This window comes from Fukomys damarensis, unplaced genomic scaffold (genome assembly GCF_012274545.1).
Source record: "Fukomys damarensis isolate Sample0158 unplaced genomic scaffold, DMR_v1.0_HiC HiC_scaffold_4, whole genome shotgun sequence".
Lineage (NCBI taxonomy): Eukaryota > Metazoa > Chordata > Mammalia > Rodentia > Bathyergidae > Fukomys > Fukomys damarensis.
The window spans coordinates 7943097-7968413 of record NW_022900916.1 but is presented as its reverse complement, the minus strand read 5'-3'; the positions used below and the strand labels follow the sequence as shown (position 1 = coordinate 7968413).

At 38.0% G+C, this 25317-nt stretch overlaps 2 protein-coding genes across 9 annotated transcripts in view; one reads left to right on the top strand and one right to left on the bottom strand.

Moving 5' to 3' along the window:
• Fbxl13 (F-box and leucine rich repeat protein 13) overlaps positions 1–25317 on the top strand; it is a 273523-nt gene that overhangs the window by 79971 nt on the left and 168235 nt on the right. For all 8 annotated transcript variants that reach the window (XM_033756570.1, XM_033756578.1, XM_033756577.1 and 5 more), the window contains 2 exons: positions 10395–10490; positions 12444–12576. In XM_033756570.1, coding sequence (XP_033612461.1) covers positions 10395–10490; positions 12444–12576 — 229 coding nt within the window. The remainder of the gene's footprint in view (positions 1–10394; positions 10491–12443; positions 12577–25317) is intronic.
• Lrrc17 (leucine rich repeat containing 17) overlaps positions 18400–25317 on the bottom strand; it is a 32984-nt gene continuing 26066 nt past the window's right edge. The window contains exons 3-4 of the mRNA XM_010636981.3: positions 24350–24505; positions 18400–19812 (exon numbers count right to left, since the gene is read on the bottom strand). Of these exons, the coding sequence (XP_010635283.1) occupies positions 19415–19812; positions 24350–24505 (554 nt within the window). The 3' untranslated portion in view covers positions 18400–19414. The remainder of the gene's footprint in view (positions 19813–24349; positions 24506–25317) is intronic.

Below are 25317 nucleotides of genomic sequence, written 5' to 3'. Positions count from 1 at the left end.
CCTGAGTATAATTGGAAATGTATTAGAGTAGGAGATAAAACACTTGAATATGTTTACTCTCCTCCTTGATATCCCATAATTTGAATACCATGATATAAAATTAAAAATACTTAAAAACAATGAAATAAAATAAAGAATCTTATATTACATAATAAAGAAAAAAGAGAAGGAAGAAAACAAATATATTGAAAATATATGCAGATGATATAGATACTTGTTATATATTCATAACAAAAGAAGGAAGAATAATTAGTTATATATCCATATATCCATCTCTGTTACAGTAGTTATAGCCACTTTCTTCCATTACCTAATCTGTATTCCCTTTGTCTTCAATAAGCACCTCAAGAGGTTATAGTTGCTTGCTGCTGTGGTGATCCAAATTTTCATTTTAAAGAGGCTGGGCTAGTAGTCTGCTTGGAGTAGATTGTTGTAGTTCTACTACAGGCCATGGCAACACTGAGAGATGCCCCAGACAATCTCCTGTGCCCCAGGTAGGGTCCTCCTTACCACCTCTGTGGCATAGCTGTGCAGTTTCTCCTTGGTAGGGAGGGTCAGTCACTCCAGCCAGCACAGCAACCTGCTTCTTTGCCCGCTGATTCAGAGACACAAGGAGACCAGAGTGGCCACATGGTGCTCTTATCTTGTTCAGTGAAATTATTGTTTTACCTCCTGGTGAGAGTAGTCCTATGTTTTAGAACTAAGGTCTTGAGGCCAGTATTTACAGAAGTGTTCCTTAAAATAGGCCAGTAGCATAAGGCATAGAAACAGGAGGAAGAATTTTTGCTAGAGGATAGCTAAGTGCAGTCATGCATGTGCCATTTCCATATCCGTCCCTTGACTCCTGAACCAGTGAAACACAGCTTTGAGAGAAGCAGCGTCATATACAGTGTTAGATGCCGATTCAGAGCATACACAAACTTTTGGAGAACGTTGTCCTCAGCCCAGCAAGATATTGCTACCTACCTAATGCCCCTAAGTAGTCCTCTTTCTGACATTCCAGAAGCCAGTCCCTCATCTTACAGGACAGTTACAGGTCTAACTCCTTACCCACTAAGTCGCACCACTTTCCTTCAGTGTGACTATCTGCCGACTCCCGGGGACTGCGCCTGGAACCCTCACCCCTGCACTAGATCCCTTTTCTGTTTGCTTGGCTCTAATCCCAATGTCAGACCAGCCTCTTCATGCAGTTTCAGCTCCTGCAGCCCATACCTGGGTGAATACTCACTTCCTGCCACTGAAACTTGAACGTCTGCTCTGCACAGCCTCCTAAGGGACCCATTTTGCTTGGGCTCCAACACCCTTCTCTGGTCCATTACCCACACCCTTACACGTGCCTCCTTTGTTCAGTACATCTGATGGCTCTAGGAAGGGGCAGGGATGCAGGTGCTCTCTTGCTCATTCCTTTGTTCCTGGCAAAAGACTGGGCCAATCTGAAGACTGAGATGTAAGCTTTGGCACCTTAAGTGTAATGGGCTGAAGCTGAGCTTTTAGTTTTATCACAGATTATTTCCACCCAGAGAAAAGGATCTTTTCCATTTCTGCAGCTTTCAAATGTGGCGGCCTGGTTGCAGAACTCACTACTAGGCCCACCTATTTAGCCACAGCCAAGGTGTACTAGAGGGAAGTGCCTGATTTAGCTAAGAGAAAATCAGCCTGTTTTCTTTATTTCTTCATTTTCTTATTTTACAAGCCTCAAGTAATACAGATATATTGACCTGTTGGGGAGCCCTTTCTTCAGCTTGACTGAGTAAACTTTGGCATTTGGTCCTTGCACTACACAGTTGCTTAGGAGGTATTGTCACTGTTATTTGGAAGTCACATAATTATGTAGCAGTCATTCTGTGATGCATAAATTATGTCACATTTAGAAGATTTATATTATAAATGTTTTTCCTCCCTGCCATTTGTGCCTAGATTTATTTTTGTTTTTTCTGTACTGTGTTTGCAGCAAGAATTCCCACATGAAATTCATTGCTATCCAGAAAGTCAAACAAATAAATAGTAGGGAGTGCTAGCACTACCAAAGAATAAATATTCTTAGTTCCTACAAATGCTCTTTGAAAGATGGCTCATCTTGGAGACCAGGGAATTATAAAGTCAGTGCCATACAATCTTGGGGTTAAAAGGGATTTAGAGTTCACGTCTTCAACAGACACCTCCACCCCAAGTCAGTATCCTGTCTAAACATGTCTGTGCTGGATGATGGTCAGTAGATAGGAGCTTCTTGTGGTTAGCTCTTCTGTCATCATTTTTACTGATCTTTTATATGATACGTGTGCTCACACCCCCAGAGTGTGTGTGATGCGTGTGCACACACACCACAGAGTGTTAGAGAAAAGAGTTAGCTCTCACCATGAACACTGTAAAATTGTATTTGGTGATGAACGAGGGTGGCTTCTTTGGGATGGCAGAGAATTACAAAATCCTAAAACCACAGAGTTTTTGTGCTACAAGGAGATTAGAGGTCTTTCCTTACAGAAAGCTGAAATCTGTTTTTGTTGATTTCCTCCCTGGTACCTGGATTGTGTCGTATAAGGTCCAGGTTAAAATATCTGCTTGGATTCTGGTGTTTTAGTATATTTCCAACATTTCCTAGTTTTCTCATCTCCAGAGACACCCCTGGTCTTTTCTAAGAGCCTCACCTATCTCCACATGAGTCAGGAGAAGTGGGAAGTGGGCTGCAGCTGCCTCTGTGATCTTTGCTGGAATCATACACCATCCGGATCCATTTCAGTTTCTTTGGGGCAGAGTTGGCTTCCTTACAGTTGTGGATTCTTTCCCTAGTTCTTGCTCCTACTAGGAGTTTAGGAGTGCTTCTCTCATCTTTTGTTCTCTTATTACCTCCTTCCTTTTCCCTGGAGATGTGAGCTTTCATTCCTCTTTCTCACTCCATAAATTCCCCTGCCATAGAGCACATGCTGAAACATGTTGATTTGATTGAGTGCCCTCAGCTTATATACTTACAGATTTTTAGTGGTATCCAATCTTCTTAAAACTCCCCCTTTTCTTCTGTGTCACATTTGGTCATTTTATAGGTTAGGTTGTCTTGCATGAAATAACCACCTGGTGATTATCTTTGGAATTGAATCTGGAGCCACACTTCTCTGCCCTGATGTTCTTCCCAGATTGCCATGTTGGCAACAGTGTTCCATGTGGAACTAATTTTTAATATTTCCAAGTGTAATCACATATGAGCATTTAAAAGTTCTCAGAACGTGTTCCATAGCAATGACCCTATTTCTTAAGAGAGTGTAAGTTCATAGTAATTGCATATAAATTCTTTGTAACAGTTTATTCCACATTCAAATGTAGAACATCTACTGTTTAACTATTTCTGGGCTATGTCATATGGAATTAATGAAGTATGACATCATAACGTAGGTGCTTAATAAATAAGTGTTAAATGAACTAGTGAATAAATCAATAACTCTCCACAGATTGGAAAAAGCACCAAAATGCCAACATTTTGGGAATGGCATTTCATAATCTTAGTATTATAGCCTCTTCTTTCTCTACTATACAGACAAAAGTGCAAGTATACCTTCCAGATAAAAATATGAATATATTTTTTGCAAGTATCAAATATCTAGTTGATGGGTAGGATCCATTTAAGGATTTTTTCCCCCTGTAAACATCTTGTTAGAATTCATAGTTGAGTCGTATGTGTGGTGCATGCCTGTAATCCTAGCACTTGGGAGGTTAAGGCAGGAGGATCATTGCAAGTTCAAGACCAGCCTGGGCTGAAAAGTGAGTTCAAGGCCAGTCTGAACCATAAAGGGAGACCTTGTCTCAAAAAAAAAAAAAAGAATTCATAATTGAGAATAACTTAATCTTTTCTTCATGCCTTATTCTTTATCTAAGTTGTTTTTCTTACACAGCTCTTGAAGCTGTTTTTCTGAAGTTCAGAAATTTGGCCCTACAGTAGGAGTGCTTATCTTTTTGCTTTTACCTCTCTAAACATGGGCCTGATTGTAATACTTTCTCAAAAAAATACTGTGCAAACACAGTGTACATAGAAAACTACAAATAAAGTGTTCAGGCCACTTGATCTACCATAATACCTTTCCAAAGCTTCTTGGACATTTCAATGACTGATTTAATTGGTAGAATAGTTCTTTCTTTCTGTAGTGTATATATATTATGTACATATAGTGTGTGTGTGTGTGTGTGTGTGTGTGTGTATGTGTGTGAGAGAGAGACAAAAGAGAGATTTGTACTTTCTTTATAATTTTTTTTTGTACTGGGGATCAAACTTGGGACCTGTTCTTGCAAGGCAGGCAGCGGAACCACTGAACTAAGTCCCCCGCCCCTTTATAATTTTTTGATGCACTCATATTTATAACTTCCCTCTCATAACTGCTTTTGCTCTGTCCCAGAGCTTGTAGTAGGTTGTATTTTCATTTGATTCTAAGGCTTTTAAAACTTGTCCTTGATTTCTTCAATGATGCACTGTTCATTCAAAAATATATTATTTGATTTCCATGTGTTTGTGCTGTTATTTTCTAGTTTCATACCATATGGTCTGATAAGATGCAAGAAAATATTTCAGTTATTTTTATATTTGTTAAGACTTGCTTTATGATCTAAAATGTGATGTATTTTGGAAAAGCTATGTGCTAATGAAAAGAATGTATATTCTGTAGCTGCTAGAAAATGCTACAAAGGTCCATTGTACAAAAGTCCATTGATCTATAGTACAGTATAATTTGATTCCATTATTTATTTGCTGATTCTTTTTTGTCTGGCTAATCTATTCGTTAGAGTAGGGGACTGAAGTCCCTCACAATTATTGTATGGGGACCTGTCTCTTCCTTAATGTTCTGTGGTGTTTGTTTTGTAAAATTGGATGCTTTGACGTTTGGTGCATATATTTGTAATCACTACATTTTTTTTCCTCAATATATAGTTGCCTTCTTTGTCTTTTTCTAACTGCTTGTGTCTTAAAGTCCATTTTGTTGGATATGAATAAAACTACTGTTTGCTTTTGGATTTTATGTGATTAGAAATATCCTTTCATTTTTTATCTGTTTATGTCTTTGCCAGTGAGGTAAGTTCTTTGCAGACAGCAAATAGTTGGGTCTTATTTAATCTATTTAGCTGTGTCTTTTAATTGAATAATTCAGACTATTTACATTTGGGGTTTGTTTTGGTTTTGGTTTTGGTGCCGGGAATCAAATTTGGGGCCTTGTGCTTACAATGCAGGAGGAAGAACCACTGAGCTAAATCCCCAGCCCTCAGGATTGTTATTGAATAGTAGTAGTAGATCTTCTCTTTTTGTTTTCTTTTTGTCCATTTTGAGTATTTATGCATATTAATCTGTTTTTATATTGCTGGGACAAAATATCTGACATTTGCAACTTAAAAAAGGGGAGGTTTATTTGGCTCGGTTTCAGAGGGTTCAACCCGTGGTCAGCTGGCTGTAAGGCAGAAATGGCATGATGTAAAGGCATGGTGGAGGAAAGCTGCTCAACCAGTGGTAGCCAGGAAATAGAAAATGAGAGTAGGAGTTGGGGACAAGAATATATTTTTCCAGGTCTTGCCCTAAGTGACCCACTTTTTCTGTCCAGGTCCCACATCCTAACAGCACATGCAGCTGTGAACTCATCAGTAGATTAATCCACTGATGAGCATAGTGACCCATGATCTAATCACCTTCCAGATGTCTCACTTTAGAACTCCTGAGGCTTTGGGGGGACATTTTAGATCTAAAGCACAATACAATGTCTACTTTTTCTTTATTAATCTTAGAGCTAAAGGCTCTAAGATTAGAGCCTAATCTACTTTAACCACTTTAGAACTAAAGTTCAGTGGTTCTGCCTGCCTTGCAAGTGCAAGGTCCCATTAAGTAGCCATGTATAATTATTTCCTACTTCTCATTTCTTTAACTTCTCTCTTGGTAAGATTATTCTGTCCTGTGCTCTTGTGTTTGTGTTTATCTTGGTTCCTTGTCTGGGTATAGGTTTCCTTCTTCTTCAACGCTGGTTTAGTAGTCATGAATTCTTTTAGTTTATTCTTATCTTGGAAAATCTTTATTTCTTCTTTGATTCTGAAAGGTAAACTTGCTGGATATAATTAGGTTGGCAGTTATTTCTTCCTGGGCTTGAAATAAATCATTCCAGGCCCTCCTGACCACCAGAGTTTCTGTTGAGAAGTGTACCGTTATTCTGATAACAGCCTTTATAAATGACTGGTATTTTTTTTATAGCTGTAAAAATTTTTCTTTGTTCTATATTTTTGGCTCTTTAACTACATGTTTGGGAGGTGCTCTTTTCTGACCATGTCTATTTGGAGTTTTAAATGCTACCAGTATCCAGAAGTCCATAGAATTCCCAAGATGTGGGAAATTTTCTGCAGTTATTTAACTGAATAGGTTTTCTATGCCATTATCCTGTATCATGGGTCCCCTTCTTTTCCTAATATTCCCATGATTCTTTCTTTTCTTTTTTTGTAGTACTATCATTTGAACTAAGGGCCTCATACAAGCCAGGTACTTTACTACTGAGTTACACCTTTAGCCCTGTAGTATTATGATTCTTATATTTTGTCTTTTAATGTTATTCTAAAGTCTTATCTATTGATTATATTTTCTTTCTTATTACTGTCTAATGTGATACTTTGCTTTACCTTCAAGCTCTGATACTCTTTATTCTTCTTAGTCTACTCTACTTAGTCTAGTCTATTGCGGAGGCTTTAAACTGAAGTTTTTGACTAAGCTTTTAATTTTCAAGATTTCTCTTTGATTCTTTTTCATAATCTCTATTTCTTTACTGAATTACTCTTTCATACCCTCCATTGTCTCCCTTGATTCCATTAGCTGTTCATTTCTGTTCTTTTTTTTTTTTTGGTACCGGGATCGAACTCTGGTCCTTGTGCTTGCGAGGCAGGTGCCGGAACCATTGAGTCAAATCCCTAGCCCTCATTTCTATTCTTTTTTAATTTATTGATCACTTAAAAAATAAACTTTTTTGAATTCTTTAGCATTTCATCTGCTTCAACATCTTTGATGTCAGTTTCTACAGAGCTAATGACTTTTGAAAATTTCATTTTCTCTTGTCTTTTCATATTTCTTGTGTTCCTCTGTTGAGATTTATGTCTCTGTTGGGATGGAACTGAGAATCTTGTTAGTGGGTAGCATTCTCTTGTCAACATACCTTGGTTGTGTGCAGTGTTGGTAATTCCAAATGTACTTGTTAGTGTAGTTTCTTTGTGGCTTGTCTCTGATTAATGGGTTTTGACTCTGTGTGCCTTAAGTGACTGTCTTTCCCTCAAGAGTTGGGACCCCCTGTATTTCAGACACACATGCTGTAAACTGCTGTGTATATTGGGGTGGACTCCATGGTTGCTCATCCAGAGTTGCCAGAGATGTACAGTCTGGAATTTATGGAAACACCCATGCTTAGTTCACTTGTAGGCATAGTGTCTACAACAGTTGTTTTTTTCTTTCTCCTATGGCAATGGGCATGAATGAAGAATAGGACTTCAGGACTTCTCTAGCTGTGTCTAGTTGGGGCCAAATCAGTGACTGGAGATTTTTATCTCCCCTGTTCTTTTGGTATTGGAGATCAAACTCAGGACCTTGTGCTTGTAAGGCAGGCGGTGGAACCACTGAGCTAAATTCCCAGCCCCTGTCTCCCCTGTTCTTTAAGTGAAAGTGTTTATCACATTTCAAGGCAAGTTGGGCTAGGTCTCAGCTGGATGGAGGTGTGGTATCTTACAACTGGACTGGGGATGCCACTCAGTAGCACCCCCCACCATGTGTTCAAGATACTGGAGCTGATCCCCAGCACCACTCAAAAACAGGAAAACAAATGGCAGTAATAACTTCTACGTATTGACATATCAGGTGTGGAAATACAGTGGCAATCAACTAAAAGAAGCTACCACTGCCTCTGGTTTCTGGGTCAGGCAGGAAAATGTAGAAGTCTTTGATTCCCTAACCAGTGATGGTGAAACTTTTAGAGACTGAGAACCAGAACTGCAATCCAAAACCCACTTATTTATCCCCAGTGCCAACACTGCAATTAAACATGAATCTCCAATGCTTGGCTGACTGCTGAGGTGATGCTGGTGTGAGTGGGCACTCATGCAAACAGAGAGGACTCTGTGTGCCCACCATGGCACACCTACCGTAGGTTCATCACTGCTGCCCTAAGCAGCAGGCTCAGACATGACCTTCTCAAGAGAGCGCAACAATACCGGCTGTGATCGTGTGCTGGGATTCAGAGTTCTTCCGCAGTGCAGTCACCCCGTGCAGAATCCAGGGCTGCAGTCCTTGTAGACTGCACTTCTGCACAGGGTTGAGATCTGTCTCTCTTTTCCCCTTTTACCTCTACCCCTGCTGTGCCTCTGGGCATTTAGTGCTAGGACACTCTTGTCCTTTGTTTTGCCCTCCAAAGCTTCTGGGTTTTTTCCAAGTCTTTGTCTATTCACAACTTCAATGCCTTTTCACATCTAGAAGAGTAGCTGCTTTCCAGGTGTTTAATTCTGATCCCCTGGAGAAACTGGTGATAGCTGAATGCTTCTGATTTGCCTCTTGGACTCTCCTTTATTGAGTTGTAAACTTCATTAATTATATTTTTAATTCCCATGCATTTTGTTAGGTTCTTTTACAAATCTGTCAAGTCCTTTTCAAGAGTTTTTTTTTCTGCCTTTTCACTTTAAAGGTTTTTATAATCATTACATGGCAACTTTATTAGAGAAGTTTTTTTTATTTCTATACATTCTTATTGGGTTTTTTTCCTCACACGTCTTGCAGTTTTTGAGTAGGATCTATTGTCTTATCTTGGGGTAATCTGTGAGAATCCTGTAAGGCTTCACTTGAGTAAGTGCCTCTTTAGAGAGAATGATATCCATGTCTGCCAAATGTCCCAGAGTTATTACCAGTTTAGAAACTCTTTAGATGTTAATATATCAAGTCTAGTTATAAAGGTAATATATTTCAGTTGGACCTCCAAAATAGTTAAAATCCAAATTCCAACACATGTAATAGCTGGCCTTTGCTTACAAATTCTGTGGGATTTTTTTTTTTTTTTTTTCCGTACCAGGCTCAATACCTTAGTTTTTCTTTTGACAAGAAATCAATTATTTTCTAGCTCCTCTTTTCATAATCCTGGATAGCCTCCTTGTTCCTGCCCACCACACACACACACACACACACACACGCACGCACGCATACACATGCACACTTCCCAGTTTTGTATGAGCTTTGCAACTTTTCTGTTGCTGCATGGTCAGGTTAGTGAATTCTGACTTCATTTATTATGAAAAGCAGCCACCATCCCTGACTACTACCCAAAAACCTATGAGCACCTTATTGCCAGTCTGTGCTTAGAGATTTCCCTTGCATTCTTGTAAAGTGAGTCACATTTTAAAAAAATTTTTGGCATTTGCATCAACATGATTTCCTGATTTTCCAGTATACTATTTTTCCAGAGATAGACATTAGGTGGGTTGATTGATCTTTTCCAATAATTCTGTGACTTTAGAAAAATCCAGTTTAGTTCAGTATTTACTAATAATATTCTATATACCAGCTATTCTTTAGAGAAATTACTAGTTTTCTAGCAGGATTCTACCTATATTCAGAAAATAGAACAAGTTATCTTCCTCACCATCCTTCTGCAACTGTCAGTTAGGAGGATCACATTGTTATGCCTACAAGGTCTGTGTAAATGCCTTATAATTGGGCTTTAAATTCAATGGTAAGAAAAAGTTGTATAGAACTATGAAAAACAGCACATTACAGAGTTTCCAGTTTGTTACATACAAAGGACACAGTTTATAATTTTGCTTTTAGAAGACCTTCTCAGATTTTTGTTTTTAAGAGGTTTGTGTAAATTCCTCATACTAGTCCTTTAAATGAAATGTTTAGGAATGGCTATAAAGAGCCATGAAACCTCTAATCCTAGTTCTTTGAGGTTTCTCCATATTGACTTCCATAGTGATTGCACCAGTCTGCACTCCCATCAACAATGGAGAAGGTTTCCTTTCTCTCCACAACTGTGCCAACATTTGTTATTGTGTGATTTCTTGATAGCAGCCTAGAATGTACCAATAAATTCAATTTAAATGAAGAAAAGAGCCATGAAAAAAAAAACACCACATTATAGAGTTCATAGTTTGTTTTACCACATGTAGGGACACAACATATAGAACATTGTTTACAAAAGCATCGTATCATATAAATTAATCAGCAGAAAAGTTGTAGTAGTTTGAGTAAAATTGGTGTCTTCAGGTAGAAATTTAGTAGTTAAACTTCTGCTGTTATAATGTGTGGATTATATTACTGTTATTCATACACGCATACATATCATGTACATACAAGATAAGCAGAGGAGTTATTGCAAAGTTCCCATAGTCTTTGAAATTGTGTCACTTTTCTTTGCGTTTAGATTTTCTTGTACCTCAGTTTAAGAGATGTGATAACATGTGGTCAAGTTAACCACTCCTGGATGTCAATGACACAAATGAACTTGCTGTGGAATGCGGTGAGTAGATTCTCTGTGAACTATGTGCTGATGCTTTTCTGTAAAGGTAACCAGACTGGAGGGAGACGGGCAGCCAAGGATGGGCCTGTGCTCTGATGGCTAGGACGGTGCTGAGTTGCCTTGGGCACCTGTAGCCCTCGGCACCTTCCCACCTCGCCTTAGTGTCACAGTCTGAGCACAGGCTATCATCACCCCTCCAATCGCTGACAGTAAGAGGGACAGGCCTAGAGACGACAGAGGAAATGACAGCCACTGAACATTGACTGATGGCATAAATGATCATAGCTATCGAGATTCCAGTGTTATCCGAGAAACAAATGAGAGAAGTCATTGGGGGACAATATATGCTGAATTCTTACTGTAAGCCAAGTCCTCTCCCTATTGTCCCTTTGGAATAAGAAACACAGGCATATTTCAGGTTACAAAATAGTAGTTGGGCAAGAATAGGGTAAAGGGCCAGGCTAGAAACCTATCTTAGCAAACACTGTGTGCATGTACATTAAGCAGGCTTTGCTTATGTGTTGTGCATTGTAGTCCTACTCCATGCTTAATGTAAAAAAATCTTTACTTCATATTTTGTCCTGCTTTGTTTTGTTTTTTTGAAGAGTTGTAACCAGTTTTTACTGAGTGCCTCCTGTATTCTGGGAGTGACACTACACTTGTATTTTCTGAATTTATCCCTAGCCTACTGAATTAGACACTATTCTTTTTCTCATTTTACATGTAAAGAAAAGAACAGACAGAAAGAAACCAAAAGTCAAAACTCCTAAGCTTAGTTTAGTAATACAGTAGCCTAAGTTCAAGATGGGCTGTTAAGTTGTTAAATGTCTTAGTTGGAATTCAAACTAACCTGTCTACTACAAAGCCTGTGCTCTCAGTTACTGAGAATTTGTAGGGTAAGACATGCCTACCTCCCATTTGATACTGCCTGACTGGCAGCACAGGATTTCTGCTGTCCAGGTTCTTGTAAAATAATAGAATCTTGAACTCTGAGTATTAGTTTTCATCAAAAGATTGTCATCGAAGAGTATTACTCCAGAAGCATTTGGTCTGTTAAATCCTGTAGATACTGTACTGGATTAGACAATTTGAGAACAGCATATTGGGCCATATTGTTTCTCTTTATGAGTTGTACCTTTTTGCCCTGAATTCAGCTTCGATCCAGAGTTTAATTTTATGAGGCCCCTATATTTATCAGTCTCTTCTCAAAAGATATTTAATTTTTTTCTTTCATTTGCTATTAAAATCCTGTAGTGGACATCCTGGTCCTTATTTTAAAAACATACATATGTGATTGTATCTGCCAGATAAATTCCTAGAGGCAACATTATTCAGGTAAAGGTTGGGTTGATTTATAACCACAAAAATTTATGGAGTTATGAATACCTTCTATTCCAAAATTTTCTTAGGTCTCTGTTTTTTTGATATCTGATACTGTTATTCTGTTTTGCATATCTTAACTCAGAAGAGAGACAGGATGCTGACTCATGTTAAGAAACGGTTCCTAGCCTGGGGATTGAGCTCAGCAGTAGTGCTCGCCCGGCATGCACAAGGCTCTGGCCACTGTCACACCAGAAAAAAAGCCATTTGTGTTTATATATTTTATCCTAATGTACGGTATTTTTTATGCTTTCCACAGCTTTATTTCAACATAACTATGCTTACAGAAATACATTCATATTGGTTAAGAGAATGCAATTTAATTTATCCTACACGAAGTATAGTATTTTTTAACAGCCAACTCAAATCATTTTTGAAAGTGTACATCTGTTCTTTTATTTATGGAATTTGCGTGTAGTACTAGATGGAGTACTTCAACATTTCAGTTTCCTTTTCTTTTTGGAAATGATGTGCTAAGGAGCTTTTAGTACTTGATGCTTTAAAATATTTTAAATTTTGACATGAAACAGATCTTTCTTGTTTCTCTTAATGCTTTTCATTTATCTCTTTTAGATTGACTTTTCCACAGTGAAAAGTGTGATTACAGATAGATACATAGTGTCGACTTTGCAAAGGTGGCGTTTAAATGTGCTGCATTTGAATTTTCGTGGTTGTGTTCTCCGACCAAAAACTTTGAAATCTGTCAGTAAGTATGTTCATGACAACTATTTGTCTTATTTTCCTGTATTCTATGTAAGCAAATATCTAGAAAAGCATAAATAAAACGAAATCTTCACTGATGGTCTGAGGTCATAAAAACAGCCATTCCAGCCATTGAAAGTACTTGTAATATGATCAGCTCTGACTAGACTGTGAGTCCGGGTGTCTGTCCTTTGCCCTTCTCCCGGGTTACTTTCTTTTGGTCCAGCATTTGCCCATCCATGTAGTATCAACTTATCTATAAAAATATAATACAAGAATGTATTATCATTTTTAAAAATGTAACAACAGTAGGAACATCTCCTTTCCTCCTCTTAAAGCCTTCGCAGCCAAAGTTATACATTTTAAAACTGTTTTTCTAAAATACATTTACATATTCATACTTGATTCAAAATAAACAATTTTCACTTGAAATGTGAAGGAGATCATATCATTTTAATTTTCTTTTATGTTTTGGAAACATAAAAGTCAGTACTTATAGATTAAGTTCTTTGTAAATACCATAAAATTATTTCCCATATTTTAGATGCACAATAATTTATTTAATCTTCCTATTGATGGATATTGAAGTTATATCATTTTTTTGAGACAGGATCTCACTATGTCATTCAGGCCAGCCTTGAACTCACTATGTAGCCCAGGCTGGCCTAGAACTCAAGGTGAACCTCCTATCTCGGCTTTCCAAGTGCTGGGATTACAGGCGTGTGCCACCGCACCCAGTTTATTTCCATTTGTTTTCAAGCTGCTTTGTACTTGCACTGGGATATTAATCTTTGTGTCCTTTGGATGCAGTTTTATACTTAACATTTATATTCCAAATGAGGAAAACTATATAGTACAGAGTAAGCCAAAACATGTATCAGGAAAAGAAAAACTTGTATAAATATTTTAATACTAAATTTATTGGGATAGCAAGATTAATACAAGCTTCCTGTGGCCTCTACAGTTACAGGTGGTGCTAATGACTGCTGAAGTTTGTATACATTTTTTGGCAGGAAGAGCATATGATCCATGCTCATTCCAGACAATAAGGACTCGCTCTCCCTTCCTTCTCCCTCCTTCCCTCCCTCCTTCTCTTCTTTCTCTCCCTACTTTTCCTACCTCCCTTGTTTCTTTCTCTCTCCTCAGAATATTTTGTATATATGAGGTATGATCAAAAACTGTAGTGAGTGTTTACATTTTTAAAAATTACTACAGTAAAACACATATTTCCATCAACCTACTGAAAACATCCCCCTTTGCTATGAACACACTTGTCTCGTCGTTCTTGCCACTTTCTGGAGCAGTTCTGGGAGTCCTCCTTCAGGAGAGCTTGTAGTTCCCCTGTCATGGCTACTGTGACGCCATGGATCAGTTCAAAACATTTGTTTTTTTATAATGATTGCAACTTTGGAGAAGAGCCAGAAGTTTCATGGTGTCAAATCTGGTGAATGAGGTGGACGAGGAACACGGTTGGCTTTTTACAGCCTGCCCTTCATTTGGATGGCACTTCACAGCAGCATTTACTTCATTTTTGATCACACTTTGTAAAGACACTCACAAAAGAGGACTCCCAGAACTATTTCAGAATAATTGGATAAATGTGTTTATATTTGAAATAAGGGAAACTACTTTGAAGAATATTCATAGCAATGTGTCTTTCACTGTAATAAATTACTTTTAAACATACCATATTTTTTATTAAATCTTGCACACAATACATACACATACAGAAATAGACATTAAAATATACTATTAAATAAATCTATAATTTTGAAAGAAGAAAATGGGCTCAAAATACAGGATTCAATGTTTTGGATTAACCTAAGAATCTCATAACAGCAACAGCTGTTGAAAAATGGAATGAAGCTTTTATGAAATTTATTTATTAACTTTGGGAAGTTCATATAAAATTTACTCTTCTAAACACTAAGAATAATTCAATGATTTTTAGTATTTCCATATTGTTTTACAACCAGGAGTACTATCTCATTCTAAAACACTAATCAGCCTGAAAAGGAACCCTACATTTTCTGTCTTTTATTTCTTTTTCTTACCTAATTGCTCAGACAGGAACTTCAGTATTGAATATAAGTTGTAAACAAAGACATTCTTGTCTTGTTCTTGATCTCAGGGGAAAGTTTTTATCCACTGTTAAATGAGATGCTAGCTGTGGTTCTTTTAAAAATGTCCTTGATTGAATTAGATTTCTACTTTGTTGAGTGCTTTTATCAAAAAAGTTTACTGGATTTTGTCAAATGCCTTTTCTCATCAACAGTCATGTTTCTATTTACAAACATATGTTGAATCACCCTTACATTTGTGAGATCAGTCTCATTTGTTCATGGCATATAATCCTTGCTGTATATTCTGCTTGCTAATATTAAAGTTTTTTTTTTTTGTTTTGTTTTGTTTTGTTTTACTATTTTTCATTTATTTACTTATGAGACAGATCTTACTATTCTGGTCAGACTGGGCTGGCACTTGTGTGCTCAAGCCATCTGTCCTAGTCATTCTCCTAGTGTCTGGGACAATTTATCTGACGTAAAGGAAGAGAGGTCTATTTTGCCTTATGGTTTCACTCCATGTTCAGCAGGTTTACATACTGAAACTACATGGTGGAAGGGCAGAGTGGAGGAAAGTTGCTCATGTCATGGCAGCCAAGAAGTAGGGAGGGAAAGGAGGAGCCTGTTTTTTTTTTTAAGGGAAGGCCATGAACTCTTCCATGGGTGCACACCACCTGCTCTACAGTTAAGCCCATGTGGGTAATGAACTCTCTTATAAAACTTTCAGTACTTTCTAGATGTTTGCTGTAGAGCAGTACATCAGGATCAACAAGAGGCATTTTCTCAATTGCTTAGCTCTAGTCTTTTCTTCTGGATTGCAGTCTTACGACCTTTTCAGTGGCAAATCAGCTAGGGATTCATTCATCATTGGATTAATCCAGTGGTGAGTGTAGTGACCCCATAATCTGATGAGCTGCCAAACACATGAGGCTTTTGGGAACCATTTTAGATCCAAACTATAGCACCTGTCTCAGCTTCCTCAGTGGCTGGGACTGCAGGTGTGCACCGATGAGCCCAGTTTGCATCTATTTTGTGTGTAAGGAATATTAGTCTGTTATTCCCCTTTCTCTCTTTCTTTTTTTCTTTTCTTTCTTTTTAAATTTTTTATCTATTTGTTTTGTACCAGGGATTGAACTCAGGACCTTGTGCATGTGAGGCAGGCACAGTACCACTGAGCTAAATCCTAGCCCTGCCATTCTCCTTTCTTGTGATACCTGTCTGGCTTCTTCATCAGGGTAATATTGACTTCATCAAATGAGTTAGGTGTTTTCTCTTATTTTTCTTTTTAAGACTGAGAAGGAATGGCACTAATTATTCTTCAAATATTTGTTAGAATTTGTTAATGTAGCCATCTGGTTCTCGGCTCTTGTTTGTTGAAATTTTTTGTTTGCTTATTTAATATCTTTACTTACTATAGAGTTAGTTATATTTTGTTTTTTCTCTTGAGTTAATTTTGGTAGTTTGAGTGTCTCTAGGAATTTGTCAGTTCCATTAGCTTATCTAATTAGTTCAAGTATCATTGTTTATAATATTCTCTTATACTTTATGGGATTATTAATAATAATCTCGGTATTAAAGTATTTTTATTTCTGTTTTAGTAATACGTATCTTCTCTGATTTTTTTTTTTGATGAGTCTAATGAAAGTGTTGTTAGTTTTATTGATTGCTTTAACCAATCAGTATTTTTGGCTTTTTTAAAATTTGTAGACTATAGATAACAGAAAAATTACCATTTTAACAATATAAGAATACGATTCTCTAGCATTAAGTACATGCACATTGTTCAACCATCATCATCTATCTCCAACCTTTTTCATTACATTATACTGAAACTTGGTACACATTAAGCACTGACTCCTCTTTCCCCCGCCTCAAACAACTGACAACAATTTTTCCTCAGCTTCTCTGTTTATGTGTCTGGAGCTACATACGTTTCTGGCAAGAAGTTCGTTGTTCTGGTTTTGGTTTTTTTTTGGTACCGGGGATTGAACTTGGGTCCTTGCGCTTGCTCTTGCAAGGCAGGCCACCAAACCGCTGAGCTAAATCCCCGGCCCTGTTCTGGTTTTTAATTTGAAAATAAATACTGGCTGATCTTTGGGGCCAAATTGGCTGACTTGTACAGTAGTTTTAGGCCTTAGATGAAAATTAACCAGATTGAACTTGGGACCTTGTGCCTTGCTAGGGAGGCAGCAGAACCACTGAGCTAAACCCCTGGCCCCCATCAGGTTTTTGACTAGCATGAAATATACTTATTCTTTTAATCTCCTGAACATAAGGAAAGTTCAAAGGCAAGTTATTAGAGGAAAAAATTTGGTCAGAGAAGTGTCTACATTATTCAGTTCATTATGTATCAACTATATTCCCTGAAAAAACATGAACTATGATATAGAGATGAAGCAAATCTTAAGCTTGCAAAAATGTACTTCAGCTAAGATCCTGAGAGAGATTAGTGACTCCAACTGACTGACTTTTAGATGGTTTGCATTAATTTCTATTTTGATGTGTTCCAGAACTTTATTTCCAAATAAATCCCTGGGGATGATATCAGATATAAAAATCAACCAACAATAAGGCAAGTGGATTCCACATGCAAGACCAGCCTGTGCTACAGAGTGAGATCCTGTCCCAAGGAGGGGTAAAAAAAAAAAAATCAACCAATAAAACCCCCAGCTAGCCTCTAAAAATTAAACTAGAGAACAATTTGGGCCCTTTCTTAGAATCAGATGAAATCTCCTCATTTTGTTCCAGAATCCTTTTGTTCCCTGTGCAACCCTTCTTCCTCCTACTGAGGTCACACTGGGCTTTCTTCATCACCAAATCTTGGCTGTTTCTGATCCTAACATTCCACTCAGAGGCTCATGAACAATAATAAACGAATTTGTTACATCCCTCTGGTAACACTTTAGTTTCAACAGCTATCTTTTAATGCCCCATAGTGTGATGTGAGATTTGCATTGAAAACCTGTTTTCCACTGGTAAGATGGGTAGCGTGGTTAGAACCTCACGTGATCCAGTCACCTTGGTAACCTCCAACTCTGGCAGTTCTTCAGCTTCCCACTCTCTTGGTTTCCTGTACATAGTAATAGAGACTTACGTGTTTCAGGCCAGAGATTCTCTTCTGCTAGCTGCTTTCCTGGGTTCTTCTGGGGAGAAAGACAACCTTCCTTGTACCTGCTGCTTTTTGGGGATTTGAATCTGGATTTGATGGCAGAGTAACTTTTCAGTGACCCACAGCTCTGTTCAGCAGAAAGAGTTCAGGTGGACCAGAATCCTGACTCTGCCACCTGCCTGCTGTGTGGCTTTGTCCAAATTACCTAAACCCTCAGCCCTGGATTTCTCATCTATAGAAGGCAGATAACACTTTCTTCTTTGGAGGGGTCCTGTGAGAATGTTAAGTGGACTATGTGAGACTCTGAGCATAGTGCCCTGAATGCAGTCGGTGGTTGAAAATCACTCAGTACTGTCCATCATATGACATCATATTCTCATGTTTTGGGAATTGTGCAAATGTCTATCAAATAATACCAGTTGCTAACCTTTGAAGAACACATTGACACAAGAAGTGAAAACGTATCCAACTCACCATGAAAAGGGAATCCATATAAAAGGGGAAAAGTAGCATTTTACTGCCTATATATTTCTTTTCACCTTATTTTCCTCTTCATATAGAATACAATCAGCTATCAAAATGCAAGCTGATGGCATTGGAGGTTTAAATGCTCCATGCATTTCTTCATTTTCTAGTTGTCTGTTTCTCTAGAGGAGCTAATTTTAACCTTCAAGTTTTGGGGGATTATCTTGGACTCCACTACCTCCCTTGGTTGCCTTGGATCTTATTTCCTTATTTTTGTTTTGGCTTCAGCCCAAATTCTCACCCCTGCATCCTAATTTTGTGCTTTGTCTTATGGTCCTTGTCGTTTTATCTTAGCGGGAAATTTTATCTTAGAGGGGAATGCTATGCCTTCACTACAAACAGGTGGCTTCCTGAACACTGCTCAAAAAAACTTAACAAAAACCTTAGTGTTATTTCCACATTCACTCATGTTTATACCTCTTCAGGCTCATAATTCACACCGTGTACATCTGCATCCCAGAGTCCATCCTCTGACCAGTTTCCATTAATATGATTCTCATATTCTCTAATTGTCTTATTGCCTCTAGTGACAATTGTCCTCCTGGTTGCAAGGATCCCATAGGGTGGGAATTGGGGTTTAATAGGACCTCATTTTAGGATGTAGAGGAATTGGAAATGGAGATTTATTTAATGTATAAGACTTACTGAATAAAAGTGAGGGGTGGGCAGGAGGAGGGAAAGACATTTGATTATGATTAAGCATCTGTATCTTCATTTTGATCATCTTGAGGTATGTACAAGGAGCTATTGAAAGGCATATAAAATGCACCAAGTTTTTTATTTTCAAAAAGCAGTAAAAACATTTATACAGGACATTATGAAATGTCATTGCCACCATTAGGACCCAGTTCCTGCAGGTCACCAGTGTGGAATCATGTATCTCTAAAAGTTGCTCCATAAACAGATAGGCAAGCAAAATAAGAGTATTCCCTTGATTAACTGTCACAACATAAAAATTGTCACAACATAAAAACAATAAATGTAGCAACATTATTGTCACAACATAAAAACAAAATAATTAAAAAAAGCTTCCTGTAGCTGGATTACCCTGCATAAATAAGCAACACAGTCAAAATGTAAACACACAGTTTTCTGACACCAGTACAGCAAATATGGAACTAATTACAACCAGAACAATTTCTGAGTTACCCCACTATAGTGATTCTTACACTTTGCTTTTTCGCTGTATGATCCCTGTGTATTTTTTCCCACTCATCATCTTCTGTGTCCTGGTCAAATGTCTCGGGGTGTGCTGGTAACTTATCTTTGGGACACTCTTCATAGTAACTCCTAACGTATTTTCCCACAGACCACCCTTTGTATTCTTCAGGCATCTTACATTCCAGGCCATTGTAATGGACATTGTAGTGATGCTTTAACCAGTAGTAGAGGTAGTGAATGTTGTAGTCACATCTCCAGGGGTTATCTCTGAGCCACAATAGTTTCAGAAAATACAAGTCTTCTAATACCCCATAGTCAAAATTTTGCAGGCTGTTGTTTGATAAATCGAGCTCTTCTAAATGTGTGAGTCCTAAAAAGGCAGCTAGAAATAGAAAATACTTATTAAACCAAGGAGTAATTGAGTCACTGCAGTTTTTCAAAGTAGAGAATGAAGAGACCTGATTCTTCCTATTGGAAAGTGTAAAGGAAAAGATCTTCCTTCTCTCCTTTTTCTCAGAGCATTTACTTTAGAAAACTTGTAATTATACATACTCTGTCCTCTTTTTGAAATGTCTTTAAGTCCTTCTGAAGACTAAATAGGCCACTGGTTACCTTTACACCAAGGACCACCTTTCTCAAGGAACTGGGAGCCATCTCTTTGAAACCTAAGCCTCAAAGGAGATAGCACCCTGGTCTTCCAGCTTCTGTGCAGGGCAGGGGCCTCAGTTTGATGGAGTCTTGCATCCACTCGCAACACTACCTCCTGTCAGAAATACTGAATTCTGTTTTTTATGGATAAAGGCAATTTAGCTAATCCAGATGGTCATCCTACTAACCTGGTAAACTGGGATGGGCTATGTGTGATAAAATGCACTGTCAAGCGTCTTACTGGAGGACTTGTCATTGACTCTCCTGAAATTGTGCAATGGGTTACAAGAGAGAGGGCGAGGGTTCTTTCCACATCTGCAGTCCACTAGTGACTGCCTGGGCGTGCATCAGTTCTGGTGTAAAACCGACTTCTCTTCTGCCTTTGTGGAAAGGAATTCTGGGTTGGCAGATTTTGTTTTTAAGTGTGTTTCCCTACTGTATATGTGTCTGAATGCAAAATTTTGGAAATATTTTTATTTAAGCAAAGTTTTTCTATTGATTAGGTTGACTAGAAAACAATATTTTGTTTGAAATATCAGTTTTAAGTGAGTTTTAAAAATATTTTTTCTGTGGTATATTTTTAAAACACACTTACTGGAAAGATGCCACAAAAGAGCAATTTTTTGCAGCTTAGGGGGATTCTATTCCTGTTCAGTCCAAAAACAATTTCTAACAATGTTATGAAAACATCTGGTGGGGTTTGGCAAGCTCTGGTAGCTATCATCTTGGAATCCACATGTATTTAATTTTTCCGAAGAATGGGTAAATAGAATAAATATCAAACATGTAACAAATAAAATGACAAAAAAATTTCCCCTTCCTCCCAAGCACAAAAAAATTGGTGCCTCTATTATTCCTACTTCAGTTGACAGGTACCAGCTGGATACCCCAAAATTTACAGGTCAATGCAGATTTCAAGTGTTTTGTTTCTATTTCAAGCATTTTCTCCTGGCTGTTTTAAAATATCCTTGTTAGAACATAGCATGCTTATTAAGAATTTGGAAAGTGTGCTGGCATAGCAGTACCATTAACTGTTTTTATATTATCTGTATTCCAACAAAACCCATAATTCACCCTAAAAAGACTTTCTATTTTGGTACAAAGCAATGGCTTGGGGTGGGGGAAGGGAAACAAAAGGTCAGCACTTGGGATGATAGTTCTGAAAGCACTGCATGTTTTTTTCCTATTTCTTAAAATTCTATGAGTCAGTGATCTCCTAAACAATTCTTAAGAACAATTCAACTCTTCAGATTGGTAGCATGTATAAACATTCCTAAATTTTATTTTGAAAGTGCTATAGTTGTTACTTAAGCCATATGTATTCAGGCACTTGGAAAAGCTAGTTTTCATGTTTCTTAAAGGAGGTAAAACCCTTCATAGGGTGGCTTCTTTTCCTTTTCTGTCTTATGCCTAGCATTTTATGAGGTTGTTTATTCATGCCTTTTAAATTCTGGCAACTCTCACTGAATTTGCTTACTTACCACATAAATCTTTATGGTAAGTCTACTTTGGAAGTGTTTCATCTCAAAGACCCTGACCTGTATAGTAGGTCTTTTATTGTGAAAGACCCATTGTTTTGCCTTAAGTGCTGAGATACTTTTTCGTTCCAGAGGATGTTCCCTGAAAAGTGTCTGGCATTTGGTAGATGTTCAGTACATATTTGTTATAGTGTAGGAAATATATTCCTTATGACTGAATTGAAGATATGGGGGAAAAAAAAGAGTTCCTCTGAGGAGAACAAGGATCATGTCAAATATTAGCAAGGAAGAGGCACAACATTAATTGTTGGGTGAACAACATTAAAGATTCCCAAGCACAGAAGAGATCCTTGCAATTATGTGAATTCCATGACTGAGCAGGAAAAAATATCCCTGAAAGTAAAACAAATCCATTCTCCAACTACTATCTAGCTCTCTGTTTTTCTTTTATTTTTCTCTAGTGTTCTTTACATACCTGTACTACTGTTAATTACAATATTGTTGCATTATTATTCACTGCTTTAGTACATTTAACTTAGGCTATATAATTACTAACATCTTAGTTTCTTTTAAAGAGTTCTAAAACTTGTCTGCATCCATACTTTTGATCATTGGTAAGCTACAGCTGTGGGCAATAGCATTGAAGGAGATTAAACACTTGCCAAGGGACCTGTGGCATGGCACAACTGTCCTGTGAATCTCTGGTTCTCATGGGGCAAGAGAAGGTCTTCACCTCCACATCTTCACCTAGTGACCTGGCTTTGGAGACCCTAGCTACCCAGTCACTGACCTGCATACTAATTCAATAATCGTTTCCTGTGGTTGAAGGGTGTCTGTAGTGTTCTTATTTTACTGTGAAATAAAAATCGCTTTTGACCCTCATCATTCAAAAATGCTCTGAAATTTGCCATATCTGTACAGACTGTGATATTTAAGTGTAGCAAATTGTTCTTCTCTGGAGAAATGTTTAAACATTTTCCATATTTAAAAAGACCCTTAATCTTTTTTTGTTTGTTTGTTTTGTTTTTTGAGACAGGGTCTCACTATGTAGTTGAGACTGACCTGGAACTCACTAAGTAGCCCAGGCTGGTCTCAAACTCAAAGTGATCCTCCTGCCTCAGCCTCCCAAGTGCTGGGATTATAGGCATGTACCACCACGCCTGGCAAAATGACATTAATCCTAAAATATGCCTTTGGGGCTCCAGAATATTCATCCTTCATTGTTACTTCTATCGTATTAAAATTTGAGTGTTTTATTCATGATGTTAGATTACAATTAAGAGGATCAGGAGAAGCAATTGTACTCAAAATGTTTAGAACATAAATATTGAATTATTAATACTATTAAAATAATTTCATATCATTTTTCAAATTGAAATATCATAAAGGCACATGTATTATGTATGCTACACATCTGATCAAAATTGCTGTGACTCTCAGTGCCTTCCAAATCTTATGTGTTTACTCAGTTAACCAAATTCATTTTTGCCAAGGCTTTGCTTAGCAAATGGAGAAGAGATTTGAGGAGTGCAAAAGTGATCTAGTCTTGATTGAGGATTAGGTATAAAATGTCTTGCTCTGGTTTGAACAAAAAGAATTTTTTTTTTTTGAGACAAGGTCACACTGTGTAGTTTAGGCTGGCCTTTAACTCACTGTGTAGTCCAAGTTGGCCTCAAACTTGTAGCAATCCTCCTGCTTCAGCCTCCCAAGCACTGGGATCACAGGTGTGTGCCACCATGCCTGGCCATTTTTATTTTTATTTTCTTTCTTTATTTTTTCTGATACTAAAAATTGAACTCAGGAGCTTGCCGCTTGCCAGGCAGGTGTGGTGCCACTGAGCTACATCACTGGCTGAGTACATTTTATCTTACATAGTGAGCCTGGTATTTAGCAGTCAGTTTCAAATTTATTCTGAACAAGTAAGGGCTCAATAGCAAAGAAAACGCAAATCTGAATTTCCACATAAAAATCATTATACAGTTAGTGTATTATTGGCAACTTGCCATGAATTCCTATTTTTAAAAAAATTATTGTACAAAATACTTTGAGTCATTGGGCTGACAGAATAAATATAGCTTTGTACTATCCTGTCAGTGTTCTGTGTATACAGCATGGATTCAACCAACCATGGGCCAAATCTATTTGAAAAACATTGCATCTGTACTGAACGTGTACTTTGCTGAATAGACTTGTTTCTTGTCACTATTCCCTGAATAATCCAGTGTAGCAACTATCTGCATCACGTTAAATATTCTAAGTATCCTTGAGATGATTTAAAGTATAGGGGAGGACTGCATAGTTACATGCAAATATTGTGCCATTTTATATAAGGGACTTGAGCATCTGTAGATTTTGGTATGGCTCCTAGAGCCACTCTCTCGTGAACCCCAATGGACAACTGTGAATAGTGTCACACACTTCATAAAACAACATTTTGGTCTACTTTGTTGGTGTACACCTATAATCCCAGCACTGGAGAGGCTGAGGCAGGAGGATCACCACCCTGGGCTACATAGTGAGTTCAAGGCCAGACTGAACTACAAATGAGACCCCATCTCAAAAAAATAAAAAATAAAATAACATAAGAGCAACATTTTGGCAAATATTTCTCCAAATGCCAAAAAAGTCTGACTTAAGTGCTGTGATTCATTAAAATATATACTCTTAAATTGTTTAGCTTAGTTTCATTTCTTTCTTTTTTAAACTAAATCATGTTCACTGTAAAGGTGGCCATAAGAGAAAAATCCACAGAACACCCATTGTCCACTTAGGGAGCTGCTCAGTGGTGCTTACCAGGATCTATGAATTCGATGCCGTTGCTGCTAAGGTTCAATTTCTTTAGCTCATGAACATCTTCAAATTCCTTGGGCCTCAGCTGGTTGATTTTATTATAGGACAAGTCAAGTTTAACAATATCTGGAGGGATGTTGGTTGGAACTTTCTTCAACTCTGGAGAAATGAAGGGTATTTAGATTATCATGCTCTTCTTACCCGCATTTTCTCTTTGCTGTTCAATATGTGCGTCTAAGAATCAGCTCTCAGAGATAAGGGGCAGAGGAGACCTCAAGCCAAATGTTGTGAACCGGCCTTGGTTTGTGACGAGTACCACCCCAGTCCTGAGCAGATTGCATCTCACCGACAGGACAGGACATCTCTCCATGTGGACCTGTTCAGAGAAACTCTCTAGACCCAGTGACAGGAAATCTAGGGGAAGAGCAGCAGGTGCTGCTCCAGGTGCTCCAGGTAGCCAAGCTGTTAGGGGGTGCCTCAGTCCTGGCTGCCCAGGATAGTCACTTAGGGAAGGTTTTGAAAACCTATTAATTAAATGGCTGCAAGTGTGTCCCCTGGGATACTCATCCCACCACTGAGCAGTTAATCATGGCCTTTTTGTTCCATCTTCATTTTATGCATATTTTTATGCTTCTTCAGCCAACAAATAAGCTCAGGTTTCTCCACTTTAAAAAACAAAGCTGAGTGTAGTGGTGCACACTTGAAATCCCAGCATTCTGGGGGGCTGAGGCAGAAGGATCACAAATTCATGCCCAGCCTGGGCAATTCAGTGAGATCCTGCCTCAAAATAAATAAACAAAAAATGGGCAGGTGATATAGCTCAGTGTGAAGGCCTTGGGTTCAGTCCTCAGTACGACAGTACCACACACACGTGCATATATACAGCTGTTGACCTTCTTAATCAACTCTAACTGCTATCCCCTCCCACCCTCAGATGAAACATTCTAAGATCCCCAGTGAATACCTGCACT